This window comes from Phocoena sinus, chromosome 10 (assembly GCF_008692025.1).
Source record: "Phocoena sinus isolate mPhoSin1 chromosome 10, mPhoSin1.pri, whole genome shotgun sequence".
Lineage (NCBI taxonomy): Eukaryota > Metazoa > Chordata > Mammalia > Artiodactyla > Phocoenidae > Phocoena > Phocoena sinus.
Window position 1 is genome coordinate 48,150,992 of NC_045772.1, and position 18,821 is coordinate 48,169,812.

The window sequence follows — 18,821 nt, forward strand, 5'->3', positions numbered from 1 at the left end:
AATTCTATTATGTTAGAAAAAAGACATGAGATTCAAATTTTAAACTGTCAAACCAAACCACCTAACCCACCCCTATACACTGAGTGGACACTTAATAGGTAGTTTGCTCACTGAAATTAAGCTGAACAGGAGAAAAGTTGTGCTAGCTTCCTAGTTATAACGTTTTTCAAAAGAAAACGAACCAATTTTGGCAGTCACATAAAGACACAAGCTCTATGGTAAATAACTGTCAGGAGACTTTGTTTACAACATCAAATTTATTTCCCTGGCCCTGTGCAACTGTATGGAATTAGGCAGATGCTCAAATCCATCCCTGCAGAACACTGTCAGACAAAACAAAATACAAAGTCATTCAACAGTGATAGTTAAAGAATATAAAATCAAATGATAAACTCAAAAGAAACTGAACGGGGCAAATTCAAGTAGTTCTTAGAGATTAATCTCTAGATTATGATTTGAGTATGGATAGCTTTAAAAGTATTTTGAAAGGGGGCTTAGGGATCACTTAGTTCCACCGTGACTTCCATGCAGCTTCTTTCTAAGGATTGCCATTAACCATTTTAATTTCCATAAAGTCTGTGTTTTACAAGTCTTTGTCTACCCAAATATGCTTGTAAATTAATGTTCCCATTTTAATTAAAAGTTAGTAATTCTGCTACTCAGGACTCCTGATAAGCATGAGATAATCAACAGTACCTATCTAATAAACTGACCTAATTCCTAAACCAATGAAGAAACTTTAGCATTCTATGTAATGTCATCAATGGTAAATGAGATTGACTTTAAAACCTTGAAAATAGCTTAAGGATCCCATCTGCTCGCTTTAATTATCTTTATTAACCTCTTTTAAATTAAAAATGATGAAAACAAAGTGACTTGCCCTAAAATCACATGGCTGTATAAGTGGCAGAGCTGGATTATTCCCAACCCCGTTCAGTATGTTTTTCACCATATCACACTGCTTCTTCTAAGAGAAAACAATACAAAAAATTATGTACCTGGGGAAAAGGTCATGATTTTTTTAAAACTTCACTGACAGAGAAAAATACCTTTTGCAGATCAAATACACCAAGTCTACTTTTATAGATACATACTAACTTACCTTCCAGGAGGCCCATAGTCACCCCTATCATATGGTGGAGGCCGGCCATATGGATCCGTTGGTGGTGGACCCCGGCTATCTGATGTAGGCATGCCGCTGTTAGTTGGTGGAGGAAAGAAAGCGGGGTTCACATGTGGAGCTGGTGGTGGGGCACCTGGAGGTGGTCCAGGAAGATGCGGAGGAGGAGCGAGTGTAAGGGGTGGCCCAAGAGGGCCAGGTGGGCGAGGTGGAAAGGGGCCTGGAGGTGGAGGTGGTCCCTGTTGTGGAGGTGGTGGACCAGGAGGGGGGCCGTAGCCTGGAACTGGAGGTGGAGGACCAGGAGGAAGCGGACCCAATGGAGGCTGCCCAAAAGGTTGTCCAGGAAAAAGAACTGGTGGTGGAGGGCGATCTCCTCGATTAGGAGGCCCAGCTAAAGGAGGAGGCAGAACCTGACCAGGAGGTGGAGGACCTGGTGGACCGGGTGGGCCTGGTGGACCTAAGGGTGGACGTGGTGGAGTCTGTCCAGCTATAGAATAAAGGGGAGAGAGAGAGAGAGAGAGAGAGAGAGAGAGAGAGAAACACTTCAATAAGGCAGTTTATCTTCACGCCAAAATTATACTTTTAAAGCGTAACTCATAGACCAAGACTCTTTCTCTTTAAATGCAACCCATATGGTAAATGCTACACTAACAATTACAAAGGCGAAGTTTATCCTTACACATTTAGCTAGCTCAATTTATGTTTAAGAAAAATTACTGAAACAAAAACTTAATAGATTACATTGCTTAGAGATAGTTTCCATCTTTCAGTGTACACACACTTCTTACAGTGAAATCACCCACCTTATAGTCTACTCTGATGCCAAGCTAGAAAGTGAAACAAGGAAAAATGGTCCTGAAAGGATTTTTTAAGAGGTAAGAAAATAAGACGGATGTAAATATTCTATATATAAGTCAAGCAAGTTTGGAGAAAAATAAAGACCTTTTAGGCCAAAAATGGGTATTTCCTCTATGCTGTGCCCCATATGCCATGGAATCCTAGTTTCCAGGAACAAAGGCCGAGTTCCTTTAACAAGATGCTTGATCAAATTTCCTGGATTCCAAAAATAGCATAACAAGGAGAGTAAGTCACATTAATAATGCATTACTTGAAAAAGAGAGAAAAGGAAAAGAGGTATTAGGTAGACACATTTTATCCATGGTAATTTAAGAAAAATTTTACCTGGAAAAGGTGGAGGTGGCCCTCCTGGTCCTGCTGGCCCAGGAAATCTGTCCCCACCAGGAACAGCCCCTGGAAAACGGGCCCGTCCTCTACCACCTTGTGGAAAGGCTGCACGTGAACTGCCTCCCGGAGGACCAGCTTTACCTTCCCCAGACATTTGTCCTGACTGCGTAGCTGCAAATATCCAAATACTCATAAATAGCATTTATTAAAATAGCTGATACATAACCACTGTTAGATATTAGAAACAACTCTATTTCAAAGTTCATTTACACTATATACTAACTTGCAGATGCCTTGGGCCTGTCCAAACTACATGAGAAGTACCAGTTTAGGAAAACATTCATATCTATTTAAGTTCTTTTGAAGCCTCAAAAGATCCAGGCTTAAATGTATTTCCAATAAGCAAACATGAGTTACTTTCAAAAAACCAGTACTCTGCAGCCGCCAAGACCAAAATTCTCCAACAGAAATCTAAATGTCAGTAAGTATAAATCATTTAAATTTTGTAACATTCGTCAGTTGAGTGTTAAGTGCTAGAACATTGAAACAACCACTTGAATTTCTGTTAATTGCCTGATCATCCATTTATCTCTTTAAGTGATAACATTTGTAAGTGTATAATGGCAAATCTTCTCTATAGCTACTTTACCAAGTAGTGAAAGGTCTTGGTGCTAAGCAGAAAATCAACAAATACTTTCTGATTATCCATGGTTCCTCCCCCACCATAACAGACACCACATAACTTTCCTTCAATCTAAGGATTAGAATGTAGTTTCTTCCTTTTTTTACGATGGGAATGACAGGGCTATAGAACTTGTACACTGTTGTATAATGCTGGGTCTGTGACATCTAGAGAAAAACGGGAGTAGGTTCCCAGTACACGGGACCAGTCATAATCGGTAATTTAAATCAAATTCAAAGCATGGACTTTCTAAAATGGATTCTCCAATGAACTAAATACTAAGTATAAATATTAAGACGACTTCTCCAATATAACATCTAACAAATGCTAGCAAGATTAGTTAAAATGTACAACTTTTAATAAAAGCCTTTGAGGGGTTGCTTACTTTTCCTGGACTGCATTTCAAATTGACTCAGGAACTGTTTATTGCATGGAGTTACAACAGGATTCTGACCATGAAGTTCTCTTTTAGGCAACAGATCCATTAACTTTTTTGAGGATGCTTCAGATCCAACACCAACAAGGGCAAACCTAAAAGATGTTTAAAGGGGTGTGGGTAGAAAGTGAGGAGGGATTAACTGTTATTACTCTTATTAAAAAGGAAATGGTCTGAATTTAATTTTACCTAAGAAAACGGAAAATATTTCTTAGAAATATACAAAGCTCACACTTTGATCTTTCACTTTTTTTTTTATAACAACACATCATACTACCTACTCACTTTAAGTGTATAGAATTCAGTGGTTTATTTTTTTTAGCATATTCAGAATTTTACAAACATCACCACAATCAATTTTAAGAACAATTTTCATCACTCAAAACACTCCCCATAACTGTTAGCTGTCACTCCATTTCTTCCCATCCTCCAACCCTAATGAATCACTAATCCACATTCTGTCCCTACAGATTTGCCTATTCTGGACACTTCATATAAATGGAATTATACAGTATGTGGTCTTTTGTGATTGGCTTTTTCCACTAAGCGTAATGTTTTCAAGGTTTATGCATGTTGTAGCATGTGTCAGTGCTTAATTCCTTTTCATGGCTGAATAATATTTCATTATATGGATATACCACATTTTCCAAAAATTGACAGACATTTGGGTTGTTTCCACTTTTTTCATTATTATGAATAATGTCACCATGAAAAGATGCTCAATATCATTAGCCAACAGGGAAATGTAAATTAAAACCACAATGATACCATTTCACATTCACTAACCAAAAAGACAATTAACAAGTGCTGGTGAGGATGTGGAGAAAACTAGAACCCACATACACTGTTTGATGGAAAATGTAAAGTAGTGCAGCCACTTTGACAAACATCCCGGCAGCTCCTTAAAAGGTTAAATACAGAGTTAAAAATACAATCTAATAAATCTTCTCTCCTGGGAGTTCCCTGGTGGTCTGTCTAGTGGTTAGGACTTGGCGCTTTCATTGCCGTGGCCCAGGTTCAATCGCTGGTTGGAGAACTGAGATCCTGCAAGCCTCATGGCAGAAAAATAAATCTCCTGGTGTATACGTGTACCTAACAGAATTGCAAATATATGTTCACACAAATTGGTACACGAATATTCACAGGGGCATAATTTATAAGAAAAAAAAATGGAAATTTTATAAATATTTATAAATTTAACTTCTTTCACTAAATATTTGTCTGTCTATATGAAAGGGTGGTTCTGGAACAGTGCCAAATCATATGGGGACTACAGTGTAACCTATCTTTTTTTTTCACATGCTACACTGATGTTATTATTTATCAGTATTATTACAGAGTTCCCTGTTTACACAATTAACATACATAAATCAGGTATAATGTATTGGACCAATAATAAACTTCCCCCAAAACAAGACAAAAAAAGTTAATAGTGCAATTTAACCTATTGTTGGCTCCCAGAGAATTTGCACCTTAGAATGAAGAAGAAATGGGATGCTTAGTACACAGTTTCCACAGTCAGACCTCATCTCCATGTGCTTCTCACAATATAAGTAGCTCACTTTGCTTATGATAATCTATCTAGTGTTTAAAAATACAAAATTATTTTTCAAAATTAACATTTTATAAAACAGCCCCAAATTCAAGCTATTTAATCAAGTAGTAGCAGTGGTAGAAGATATAATAACAGTGTAACCTATTTAGATGAAAGAAACAATTTCCTTAAAAAAAAAAAAGAAAATATATGCTCATACAAAAACTGGTATATGAATATTCATAGGGGTCTTATTCATAATAGCAAAAATGGAAACAACCCAAATGTCCACCAAATGATGGATGGGATTTTTAAAATGTGGTGTATCCACATGGTGGAATATTATTTAGCTATAAAAAGAAATTAAGTACTGACACATGCTACAACATGATGAACCCTGAAAACATTATGCTAAGTGTAAGACGCTAGTCACATGGGACCACATTCTTTATGATACCATTTCAGAATAGGCAAATCCACAGAGACAGATTGCTAATGCATATGGGATTTCCTTTGGGGGTGATTAAATATTCTGGAATTAGACAGTGGTAATGGTTGTATAACTTTATAAATAAACTAAAACCCACTGATTTGAAGACTTTATAATAATGAATTTTATAGTATGTGATTATATCTCACTAGGAAAAATAAAGTTAAAATAGAAAAAAAAAATGAATGAGCGTCAACTCACAGTTATACAATATTCTAAATTATTCTCAGAAGGACTCTTAGGAGCCTTTTCTCCCTGGTATTCAAAATTGTCCTTTGGGACTTCCCTGGTGGCCCACTGAATAAGACTCCATGCTCCCAATGCAGGGGACCCAGGTTTGATCCCTAGTGGGGGAACTAGATCCCACACGCACGCCGCAACTAAGAAGCCTGCAGATGCAGGGGACATGGGTTCGTGCCCCGGTCCGGGAAGATCCCACATGCTGCAGAGCGGCTGGGCCCGTGAGCCATGGCCGCTGAGCCTGTGCTCTGCAACGGGATAGGCCACAACAGTGAGAAATCTGCGTACCACAAAAAAAACCCAAAAAACTACTAGATCCTTGGGGTTCCTGGTGGTGCAGTGGTTGAGAGTCCGCCTGCCGATGCAGGGGACACAGGTTCATGCCCCGGTCTGGGAAGATCCCACATGCCGCGGAGCAGCTGGGCCCGTGGGCCATGGACGCTGAGCCTGCGCATCTGGAGCCTGTGCTCCGCAACGGGACAGGCCACACAGTGAGAGGCCCGCGTACCGCAAAAAAAAAAAAAACAACAAAAAAAAAACTAGATCCTTGGTCAAAAAAGTCTGCTGTCTGATTAAAGATTATCTTGGGTCTCAACATTTAGAAATAATTTAATTAATTCACTAATTTAACAAACATTTATTGAGCACCACCTCCTATATCCCAGGCACCATTCTAGGGTTAGGGATACAACAGTGAGCCAAGCTCTTATGGAGGTTACAATCTAAACCTAGTAGGAGACAAGACAATAAACGAGTAAAATACATCATTAAGAAAAACTAAAAAAAGGAAACAGTGATGGGGGCAGAAGGTCTTGCATAGGGTGGCCAGGGAAGGGAACTCAAGCAAAATCCTGAATGAAGTGAAAGATCCCAAATGTGGACATTCTGGGAAAAAATAAACCAAAAAGAAGAAATAGTGTAAAGGTCTTAAGTAGCAATGTGTTTGAGGAACATCAGAGACTAATGTGGCTGAAGCAGCATAGGGAAGGCAAAGAGTAGTAGGAGATGAGGTCAGAGAGGTAGTGGGGAAACTGGTCTTAGTGCCTTGTAGGCCACAGTGAAGATTCTGGGTTTTACTCTGAATAAAATAGATAACCATTAGAAAATTCTGAGCAGGCAAATATTGATGTCACTTTTTTTCAACTTCTGCTATGTATCATGTATATAGACTGTAGAGAATCAGAGTGAAGGCAGGAACACCACGTAGGAGGCTATTACAGAAGTTCAAGTAAGAGAGAACAGTGGCTCAGATCAGGTAGTAGAAGTGAAGTTCATGAAAAGCAGTCAGACTCTGTACGTATTTTGAAAATATTCCTAGTTATTGAAAACTGGCATATTAAACAATATAAAGTAAGTACATTAAGCATATTTTTTACTTTATCATTCTGCATCTAGCAAATTACCTTTTAAAAAGTCCAAAATCTGAACCTAAAGATTTATATAAAACGAAGCCTGCCACATTATTTATAATAGGCAAAAACTGGAAACCCAAATAACCAAAAATTAGAATGGTAAAATAAATTACAGTAGCATACAAGGTATGATGGAAAGAACTTAATACATTAGGGAAGATGTATGTTTATTGTTAAATATTTGTTTTACTCCGTGTATCAAATACATTATAACACCTGAGTTGTAATCCTATTGTTTTGGCAGTAAAAATTTAAAAACCTGAAAGTATATTCACTAAAATGTCAAGAGTGATCATCTATGGATGATGAGATTGTGGCTTTTTATTTTCTTACATTTCAACATCTGTATTTTATAATGATCCCGTAATGATCCTACCTCATTTGTGTAGTTTAATAGTTTAAAAAAATAAAGCAAAACATCCATGTTACATTATTCTTCAGTTGCCCATCTTCCACTATCCCTTAATTACAGGGATAGCAATGCTTCTTCAAACTGTCATTTCAAAAATCATTTCAACCATAGATGGAGAAAATTCAGGAAAATTGGAAAAGAGACCTAATCTATCTACACTCCCAGCTCCACTAGTTTTAGTGAGGTAGATCACAGGATACATGAAATGAGTATGAATCTTTGTCCAAGAACCTCCTGACAATGTAGAAATAAAACATCCTACACATGTGTAGTTAACATTAACTTCAAGGAAAGTTACCCCCAAAATTGTAATCACTAGCTACTAACTTCCATTAGGGAAAAAAAAGAATTAAAACAAAATTCTTACCCCTTTGACTGGCCATTTGCCCGATTTTCAAAAAATTTTATCTCCAAAATATCATTTACGCCCAAAGAATGAACTGCTTCAGTTAAGTCTTCATCTGTTGTCCACTGCAAGATATTTCCCCCTCATTAACCATCAAAACATATCCAAGATTTTTATTGTTTCCATTTATTTTTTAAGGGTAAACTCAGGATAAACAAGAGAAAATGCTCAGTGCAAATTAAGTACAATTACTGCCAGTCAGCCTTCAATTTTTAAATAGCACAAAAGCATCTGAGGATATAATTTTATCCCTTGATAAGAGTTTTGGAAATTAGAAGCTACATACCCTTAGAGAGAACATAGATTTTTTTTTTTTTTAAACTCTTAATGAGTTTTTGGTCTCTTCCAGCTTTCAACTGCTACAACTTTAAATTTTCAATAAAACCAATGTCACTTGTCACTTCCTTTCCTTAAAGGAAATTATTTGGGGAAATAAACTCCATCTTATGTTTCAATGCAAGATGGAGAAAAACAAAACAAAACAAAACACCTAACATGTATTGAGTACCTACCATGTACTTTATATCAAATATTTAATTCTTAAAACATAAAAGTCCTATATCACTCCCATTTTACACATGGGATAGAGAGGTTAAAGAGCTTTTCCAAGGTTATAAAACTAACATATGTAAAAACTAAAATTCAGAGGCTTACTTAGCAACCATACTCTTCATAACTACATTGCTACTGTCTCTAATATTTAAAAATTGCTCAGGGACTTCCCTGGCGGTCCAGTGGTTAAAACTTTGCCTTCCAATGCAGGCGGTGTGCGTTCGATCCCTGGTTGGAGAACTAAGATCCCACATGCCTCAGAGCCAAAATACCAAAACATAAAACAGAAGCAATACTGTAACAAATTCAATAAAGACTTTAAAAATGGTCCATATCAAAAAAAAAAAAAACCCAAAAAACTTAAAAAAAAAAAATTTCCTCAGACTGGGTAGTGGGAGATAGATCAATTAGTTTTTTAAAAATGTAAACATTTAAAAACAAAATGCTATTAAGGAAATGGAACAGTAACAAGTTTTGATTTCTAGACAACTAAAAAATTTTCAATTATGTGTAGCAAATGTTTCTAAGTAGGGATGCAAAAATTCTATAGGACTATTTTAGTAAATATTTAAGATTTAATACTAATAAAATATAGATAACACTGAACATCCAGCTAATGAAACTCCCAACCAATAATAATCCTACAGTCTCATAAATAACCCAAATTAAAATACAATGTATATAGCAGCATTTCCATAAATCAGATTTCAAATTTATGAGCAAAAATGAAACTCAACACGTCTGTAGTATGATTTAGATAATGAAAACTCTTAAAACCAGGAGTTGTATTATGTTTCTCTCCTGCACTTCTGAATCTCGGTTTGAGACTTTATGTGAGCATTTTTCTTTGTAAAACTGGGATAGCTGAAGTGTAGGAGTAGTAAAATAAAAAGAATTGATTTGAAGATAAAATCGAACTATATTTAACTGGAATCTCTACCAAAACAAGTTGAATGTCTACAAAATTCAGAACTAGAAGATTTGGAATTTACGATATTTTAAAGGTACTTGTATTTCCCTCCTCGTTGCATAAGCAAGCATGTAGAACCCATCTAGTAACTTCAAATTCTTATTTTATAAAACTGGAGAAAACCAACTACTGAAACAGTTTGAAATCAATCACCTATGCTTTAATTCATATGTTAAGTCACTTACCCATGTTAGATTTCCAATATATAATGCAATTCTCTTTCCAGTATATGTATAGACAACATTTGGTGCTGCTCCTTTACCCACATCATCACCAACAGTTGGTGGGAGAGTATCCATGTAATCCCGATCTTCTGGGGCATCTCCATTATTTGCAGATGGAGAGATGACATCATCATACAAATCTATCTGATCATGCCCACCATATTCAGCTTCCTGAGATACAGAAATAATGCTCTAGATTATACAATAGTCAGACTACTACTAAACAGATTTGAATGCAAATTCATTCAACTATTTTGTTTTAAACATTTGGTAGAAGATAGAAACAGCCAAAGATCTCAGTACAAATCTTTTCATTTTATGCCACAGATGTATTCTTCTTGAACAGTGCCTATAAAGCGAATTTCTATACAATCAATCCTATTTTCCCACCGATATTTATTATAATACAGGAAATAACATTCCTCTAGGAATAGAATAACATGTAGACAAAATAAATAATAAAAAACTTTCCATGGAAATAAAATACTCTAAAAGTAACAACACATGAATACAAATAGATGGGCTTACATTTTTTTGACACAAAAATATCACAAAAATCAGAGCCATTACAAGTATTTTAATATTTAACAGAAAAATACAACTATTGTTTTCTTTGGTATTCAGTATCTTGCTTCCCAACTCTGAAAGCTATTAGTTTTAGAAAAAGCATAGTGAGCTAAGCCACAGGAAAGGGATAAAGAAATGTGGGTATGTAAATGATTCCGTATGTCACAACAAATGAACAGGGGAAAGAGAAACAATAAATAAAACACAGGTTAAACTATCCAAATTAGTATCTATCAATAGTTTCATTATTCTCCGTCAACAAAGAGTTAATGCTTACCTGACTTCTTAGTCAATTGGCAAAAGATATCTACATAGCCAAGAGAAAAGGGATACGAACAAGGATCTAGTAAAGCTTTGCCATTGTCAGCAGCAGAATTAAAGCAATGCTAGTAGATGCCACTTACATGCCCAAGTGATATGCAAGTAAGAGGTAAACGAAAAAAAAACAAATATGTGAACAGGAGAAAAATGGAAAAATAGGGTTCAATCTGTAAATAAGCACAAGAAAAATGAAATGCAGGTACTGGCAGAACACTGAACACCATTTAAATTGCCTTTAGTAACAGTTACTGGGCCACAGGCTTGACTAGCCAGTATCAGAGGAAAAGTTCTATTTTTATCTTCCTCCCTTTCCATCGCCAAGTACCTAGATGGATGTGAACTATTTTATTCTTATGAGGTAGAATATTTGAGATAATAAGGGAAGAGAGGCAATTACACTTAGAAAACAATAAACTTGAAGAGTTCAGACATAACTCATATCATCTCCATTAATACAATTCACTAAGGATGAATACAAATGGCACATAAGGAAAAGCTAATAGTTTTAGGGACTATTATATGGATAAAGAATGACACAGAGAAGATATTTGTGATGACTGTGAACAGATCAACAAAATATTTTTATTATAGGTCCCAAGGGGACATGGCTGTTGTTTTGTTATTCAGAAGGGAGCCAGAAAAAGATTTTTTAAAAAAGAAACAGAAAAAGAAGAAAAAAATCTAGAAGGGGAAATACCACTTATAACGCATAGCCAAAGGGACCTGAAATTTGTAAAGTCATTTCAGGTAACCTTCTGCATAACGAAGTTATCCAATTTACTGATTATGTAACAGAATCTCTACATAACATTGTTAACCAGGTTGAATGTCTGTAACACTTAACAAGGAACAAAAATCTCAAGGTAAGTCAGAGAACAAAACCATCATTAGCAATGGGCAGAAACTAAGACCACAAGTCACTGAATAATGCCATAATTTTGTTTGTACAACAATACCAAAATAACCTTTGAGAACTGAGTTTTTAAAAACCAAGCAACATGATCAAATCGCAGTGATAGCAAAAATTAGAAAAAAGAAGGGTGAGTTTTGTTATGAAGTTTCAGTGTAGCTGAAGCTTCAGGCGGCATGGCTGCAGCAGTGATTCCACACACTTAAGATACTAAAAACCTTCCCGCAAGGGGTAGTGGGCACTTTAGACTCTTTGGCAATCCAGTTCTGTACATCAAGTAGAATTATTATTACTATTATTCAAAAGGAGTTGTGTTTCCATCCTCCTCAGCAGAGACTATAATCACACTATATGGTCTGAGGGAGAGTAAAAGAGAATGCAAGGGTTATTAATAGCAGCACTAAAAGTATTTAGATTTACACTTTCATGAAACAGGTTAACACATTATGATTTTTCATCAGTTGTAAATCTAGGAAAATGTTCACATAAGTAGACATCATTTACAAGCATAATTGCAGCTACACTAACCTGGTGAATCACCATGACTTACTATTTTTGTCCATCCACGAATTCCTATGTTGACACCAACCAATTTTCCATACTGATATGATTCTACCAATATTTAGGATCAGCCATTTTGTCTGGTAGCTGGACTGCTTCCAACTGGTTGAAGTATGATGCTAATTGAGACCATGGTCCTGGGGTTTGATCTCCATGTGGACTAGTTAGCTTCGCTCAGTTCCAAGGCCACAGCCTGTACTTCTAGCCCCAATGGTATGCATTTGGACTTGGTGAAAAAATATTAATGAATCTGAATACATTTGCCACCATTACTAAAATGCAACTCAAAACACATACTCTTCTGTAGTATCAGTAATCTTCCTTTTCAGCTTTAGCATATCACACCTATCCTCCAGATTAAGGAAAAAAAAAAAAATATATATATATATATACACACACAGAACACATCCTACTTTCTGTTCCCACTCTAAAAAGGGGGAAAACATGCACATTCAGACATTATGGAAAATGTATATCACGGGTCACAAATAAAGAAGGTGAGCTCTGAAAGTCTATTGGACAAACTTTGTCAGAGAGATAGCCCACAGTGTCAAGTTCTACTATGTAGTCTTTTTGATTATTACCATTAGGAAATTTTAATGGCATTCAAAAACAACAACAACAAAAAATAATCAACATTACCCCTCTAATTATTTTAGATACCAAATACTGCCCAATTGTAACTATCTACTTTTCATAGCAGCTAATCACCAATAGAGCTGTACATTATATATAAATTCCAGTAGGCAACAGCTCGTAGGGTTTGTTAAAAAATCCACTAAGTTATTTCATTCCCTACATTCTAATTACTATAATCATTTTAAAGGCAAGGTATCCTTTCAAGATTGTACACTTCAAGATTATGTTCCTCATGATATATGAGTAGCTGTTGCCCAGAGAAAACACTTAAATTAAGATGGATAGTAAAATAACCAAAATTCAATTAGCTCCCTTTAAAAGCAGTGTTTCTCAACCTTTTTTTCATTATCATTGACCCCTCCCTCCAAAGAATTATTTTTTAGACATACTTTCCCTAATCACCTCCCATAAAATTTTCATGTCAGATATACTGTATACCATTATTGGGATGACTGTAGTATAGTTGTACTATATTTTCACTCTCCCTGATAGGCCCAAGACTGCTTTTGGTGGTCCTAAAATTGTATTAATACCACTCCTGCATTCTATGATACTACCACTAATGGCACAGCAAAGGCCACTTGTTCAAAGTCTTCGCAGTAAAAAAAAAAAAAAAAAAGGAAATTTAATAGTCATTTCCATTTAGAGAAATATAGCAGGGGGAAAGGTTTTATTTTGCATTTACAAAATGTATTCTATACCATGGAAGAGAATATAATATACCAGCACATAAAACCCAACAGCAAATAATCTAATACATATTTATCTTTTTAAAATACTTCATTTTCTGATTTTGTCTATGTTTCAAGTAGATATTAAAATTAGTTTGTAATCCCTGTAAAAAGCTCAACTAATGGTAAGGAAGCCAACTTGGTACTAAAAATATGCCACATAAACCACAAAGTGGGCAACTGAATGAACTACTCATAAATAATAAAACTGAGTAAGAAGAGTTCCAGCTCCCCTAAACATTTCTTCTATCCAAGTTTCTGAATCAATCTCTACCTACCTCAGTTTCCACCTTACAAGCCTTATCTTAGAGGGTTCTCTATTCAACATAAATTTATCAGAAATAAGATTTCACTGATATTTGCCTAATAAACTTATTTTCCAAAATTAGCTAGACATTGGCTATAGTAGATACACGATAACTAAATATAAACTATAATGACTCATGATATAAAGGCAAGTAGAGTTATAAGCATGTCTAGGTCTCTAGCTTCCAAATGAATTTTTTCCCACTACCTATATACATTTTCATTTTAAAGTTGGATGGTCAGATTACTAAGTGAGCACTGCTATCAGTGACCTACCACCAGGTACATCAATAACTAAATGCCACATTAAGAGCTTTTACTCCCCAAACAAGCAAAATACACACTATTTCAATGCACCCAGCATAAGCTTTCCTGAAGTTCACAGAATCTAACTTTCCTCTCCTCTGCCAACAAAAATTCTACAAAGATACACATAAAAAAATAAAATAAAAAAAAGATACACATAAAGGAGTGGTTTCTGTAACACATGACCTGTCAGTGTTATATTTATGTATGTGTCTCCCAATCCCACTACAGTGCACTCTAAGGACAGACTATCTAAACTTTGTATCCTTCCTTGTTGGCATGTAACAAATACTCAAGATATATTAAACAATTGACCAACAATTTGGTCAAAATAAAAATCTATAATTATTAAATATTAGGCTAGTAACTACTACCTTCAAGTACAAATCCCAGTTCAAACTGAATTGATACACACTATAGAGTCTGAAACCATCCACTTTCTTCTCAACTCCAAGGTAGAGGTTTGGAAGTGCAAATTCTTCCACTGGAGCAACTGTTCTCAATTTGGTTGGTTACATGCAAAGACCTTCAACTTAAGAACTAAAAGAGCAGCTATAAGGAATAGTTGAGTCCCTTGTGCCTTCTCCCTTTCTCCAATTTCATTCTTCATTCTCCATTCTTAATTCATCTGGTGAAGAAAGGAACTATTCTATAGTTTCACTAACTTTTTCTCACACCATATCCAAATGAAAGTTTCTTCTAAGACAGCAGAATATCTCATATTTTGAAATAGGTTTATTATACTGTTCTTTACCAAAACACACATGGAAAAAAAAGCATCATAAAAGTATGACCATTTAAATTAAAAAAATGAAAAATACATGAATTTCAAAGCATACTGTGCAATTAAAACTACAGCTCACATTGAAGAACAAAGATTTTTTTCAAATGTTTACAGCAGTTTAGAAGCCAAAGTCATGACCCGTTATACTTAGCAAAACATTTTACTCAACTACAACAAAATAAAGAGTCATAGTTGGGACTTCCCTGGTGGCACAGTGGTTAAGAATCCGCCTGCCAGTGCAGGGGACACGGGATCTAGCCCTGGTCCAGGAAGATCCCACATGCCACGGAGCAGCTAAGCCCGTGCGCCACAACTACTGAGCCTGCGCTCTAGAGCCTGTGCTCCGCAACAAGAGAAGCCACGCTCACCGTAACTAGAGAAAGCCTGTGTGCAGCAACGAAGACCCAACACAGCCAAAAAAAAGTCATAGTTTACTACAGCAACCAGCAGAAGTAATGTCAGTGCAAAGTAAGAGTGCAAAATAAAACAATCAATAATAATTTTGTAGTTGCCTCTAATTCTGATAAAATTTCAGATAAATATTTCAATGATAGTAACATTATTAAAAATGAAGGATGAACCTTAAAACCCACCAACTATCCTTATGTGGCCATATTTTGAACAGGAACTACCACAGCAAGCAGATTACAAAGGCCAGTGATATGCAAAATAATAACAAAAACAAAGTCTCTTTAATCCCATTAACCGATTGAAAAGTATAAATATCTTTCTAGTAAAAATCATGCAACTATGTGTGAAATATAATACTATATGTACGAATCAACAAAAAGTTACATTTTTAAAAGAACCCTTTAAAGCAGTTCCTCATCAGGGCCACAGAATTTTAACCTCTTCTTACCTCCTGCTCAGTCAGCACTAGTTACTGCACAGGGATAAGCAAGTATCACTACATCCAGCTATACAGGTTAGAGAAATGCCCATCCCAAATTAAACAGGCAAAAGCCTAAAAAATATTTAATTAAAAGGTTCTGAGGAAAGCTCAACTTCTAAAATTGTAGCCCAATTCTTCCTTTATTGTGGGTAGAAAGACAAAGCACATATATTTTCTTGTAAGAAAGCTAATGAAGACTGTCTTGAACATTTAACTCTGCCTTTACTTTCAGGTACGGACCCCTTTTCGATGGAATGTTACACTTATTTGATAAATAAAAGGAAAAGAAATTTCCTGAGAAGTCTTCGTCTACTGACCTTAAAAAAGGGTTAGAATCTGACTCTGTTTAACACTCAAGGTAATTTTCTAAACTGTCATTGACACAACTCAGGCATCATATATCCAAAATATAAACACAACAAAAAAGAAAAAATTTTTAAACTTAATGTTTGATTACAGTGGGTTACATTTAAATATTCAGTCTTTAATGGAGTAGGAAACATTTGAAGCTAATTGCATTTTTTTTCTAATATTTAAACCAGGGGCACAATCATCTCTCAAAAAAACCAGGAAAGATTTCTAGCTTTCCCTATTTAAAATAAAATCTTTAGCCCCTAGTCACAAATAAGATCCTTAATGGAAGGGGGAAAAACCCACAAAAACACATTAACCAGAATTTTACTAAGCTTCTCATATGGACCTGGAAAATATAAGAGATAAAGCGATTAGGTGCACTGCAATTACGCACAATTTAATTTTTTAAATGTGTTACTACATAAAAGGGAGTAGAGATGTGAGCAGTAGGCTTACAGCTTAAACGTCACTACTCTAGTAACAACCCTTCGCAAGGATGCCCAACATCAGACATCATAGCTCCACAGCTAGTCCTTCTAGTCTACTGTGGCCAGTGAGATACCGGAAAAACCTTGCATTCTCACTTTCTCCAGCCTTTCAAAACCCCTCGGAGGACAGTAAACATTTTGCTTTCAGAAATCGGGTCATAGCTACAATCCTTTATTTTAAAACCAACACCATGTGAATTTCGGGTGAGATTCTTTCATCACACCTCTGATCTCTCCGTGAGCTACCGCCTTTTTTTGTTCCATCCAGCCCTCGGGCGTCCAAGTCTTCCTTTCCGCCCGGGCCACCTATCTTCACAGGTATTTTCATCACAAAGGCCAAGCACGAACGACTGGGCCTCAAAGGCACTACAAGCCCTGGGCCACCGAGGCAGGGAGGCAGCGAACCGACTTTTTAAACACGAGCCATGGGTCCGAAAGTCAAAGGACTTGTTGCAAACTTGCCCGCCACGAAGCCGCCTTCCCGGAGTGTGAGGGGAGGAGGAAGAAGGCGCCACGCCGAAACCTGTCGCAAACACGAGCAGGGGAGCGCAGGAAGCAGAGCGCGCGGGATACAAAGGGCCGTGAATGCGGCCTTCCATGAGGCGACCGTGCTCCGACAGAGACAAAATGGAGCGACCGGAAGAATCGGAGCCCGAGCGGCAGGGCCGGGGGCGAGACGGCGGCCGGCGCGCGCCCCGCCAGGCTTCCTCCTCGCCCCGGCGGCCGGGGAGGGGGCTCAGGGGCGGCCGGCTCTCCCCCCGCGCACAAGCCGCCCCTCCGCCCAGGCCTAACACGGCGGGAAGCGCCCGCCGGCCGCCGCCAACAATGGGGAGCGAGGCAGAGGAGAGGGAGGGGTCGGCGGCGGCTGCACGGCGGCCCGCGTTCGCGCTCGGGGACCCGCGGCGGGTGGCGGCGCCTGCCGCCCGCAAGACGACGTGCTAGAACGAGGGGTGAGGGGAGCGCCGCGCCTGGGTCGGGCGGCGCGGCCCACAGGCGCCAAGGGCGCACGGGCTGCAGCCGCGGCGGCTCGCGGCCCACGGTGGGCCCCGGGTCCGCATCCCGGCCGCAGCACCGCCTACTTCGGCGGCGTGGGCCCAGGGCCTTCACGTACCTGGTTGAACTCTTCGCCCACATCCGCGTAAATGTCTATGTGGTCCACACCGTCCGCCATCTTCCCTCGGCCTCGGCCGCCGCCGCCGCTACCTCCTTCAGGTCCGCCCGCCGCGGCAGCAGCAGCGGATCTAGCGCCGGGGGCGGGGCGCGCTGCGTCACTTCCGAGGGCTGAAGCGGGGGCGACAGGGGGCGTGCGTCTGCTCCGCTGCCGCCAGTTCCGCAGGCGGAGAATCAAAACTGCACCTCGGAGGGCACAAGCGGTTTCTTTTGTGTGTCTGGATTAGGCTTGGGGGGCGGGGCGGGGCGGGGGTGGTCCCAGTCATTTCCAGAGACTGGTTTCACGTTGTACCTGGCAGACTCAAGCGTTTTGTGATATTTTCATTTCTTGGTTTTTCTTACATTTCTCACAGCCAGGGCTTTTAGAGAGGTGGAAGTTTTATGTCACGATGAAATACAAAGTGTAGCTCCGCTTTCTGTGAGCGCCCAGAGAGGATGTCTCACCCCTGCAACCTCAGAGACCAGCAGAATTTCGTTTGCCTTGTAAACGCTAGTTACCCGTTGATGATTATCTTTAATTATTTTCATGCTACTTGTGTCATTTGCATGCTGTTTATCTTTCCAGCTCTATCATCGGCATCGTCTTCTTTCCTCTCCTCCGCGTCCCACCTCCCCCCACCCCCAACCTTTCATGTCTCTTCATTTGTTTCCTCCTTTGAGCTGCAGTTGGTTTTCTCTGGGATAGTTTAAATGCCTCTAACTTGAATGCGGTCCCCCTTGGACCCACCCTATAAGGTGGAGGTATCTTCAGGCAAGGGCTTCACTCTTAGACTCATAGAATGTCAGAAAACTGGAAAAGGTGTCATTAAATCCAAACATCTTTTACAGTTGAGAAAGGAAACAGAGACCTAAAGAATCGGTTTTTCCTAGTGGCATGGTGGTTGGGTATCCGCCTGCCAATGCAGGGGAGCTGGGTTGGAGCCCTGGTCCGGGAAAATCCCACATGCTGCGGAGCAATTACGCCCGTGCGCCACAACTACTGAGCCTGCGCTCTAGAGCCTGTGAGCCGCAACGACTGAGCCCGTGTGCCACAACTACTGAGGCCAGTGTGCCTAGAGTCTGTGCTCCGCCACCGCAAGAAGCCCGAGTACCGCGACAAAAAGTAGCCCTGCTCTTCGCAAGTAGAGAA

At 38.5% G+C, this 18,821-nt stretch overlaps 1 protein-coding gene across 5 annotated transcripts in view; it reads right to left on the reverse strand.

The window, feature by feature from the left end:
- CPSF6 (cleavage and polyadenylation specific factor 6) overlaps positions 1-17,762 on the reverse strand; it is a 33,704-nt gene extending 15,942 nt beyond the window's left edge. For 2 of the 5 annotated variants that reach the window (XM_032644696.1, XM_032644697.1), the window contains exons 1-7: positions 17,634-17,754; positions 9,625-9,834; positions 7,879-7,982; positions 3,373-3,518; positions 2,303-2,476; positions 2,063-2,173; positions 1,103-1,607 (exon numbers count right to left, since the gene is read on the reverse strand). In XM_032644696.1, coding sequence (XP_032500587.1) covers positions 1,103-1,607; positions 2,063-2,173; positions 2,303-2,476; positions 3,373-3,518; positions 7,879-7,982; positions 9,625-9,834; positions 17,634-17,693 — 1,310 coding nt within the window. In that variant the 5' untranslated portion in view covers positions 17,694-17,754. Of the gene's footprint in view, positions 1-1,102; positions 1,608-2,062; positions 2,174-2,302; positions 2,477-3,372; positions 3,519-7,878; positions 7,983-9,624; positions 9,835-17,633 lie in introns of all 5 variants that reach the window. The other 3 variants (XM_032644698.1, XM_032644700.1, XM_032644699.1) reach the window with 3 other exon arrangements.
- Positions 17,763-18,821: the final 1,059 nt, after the last annotated feature.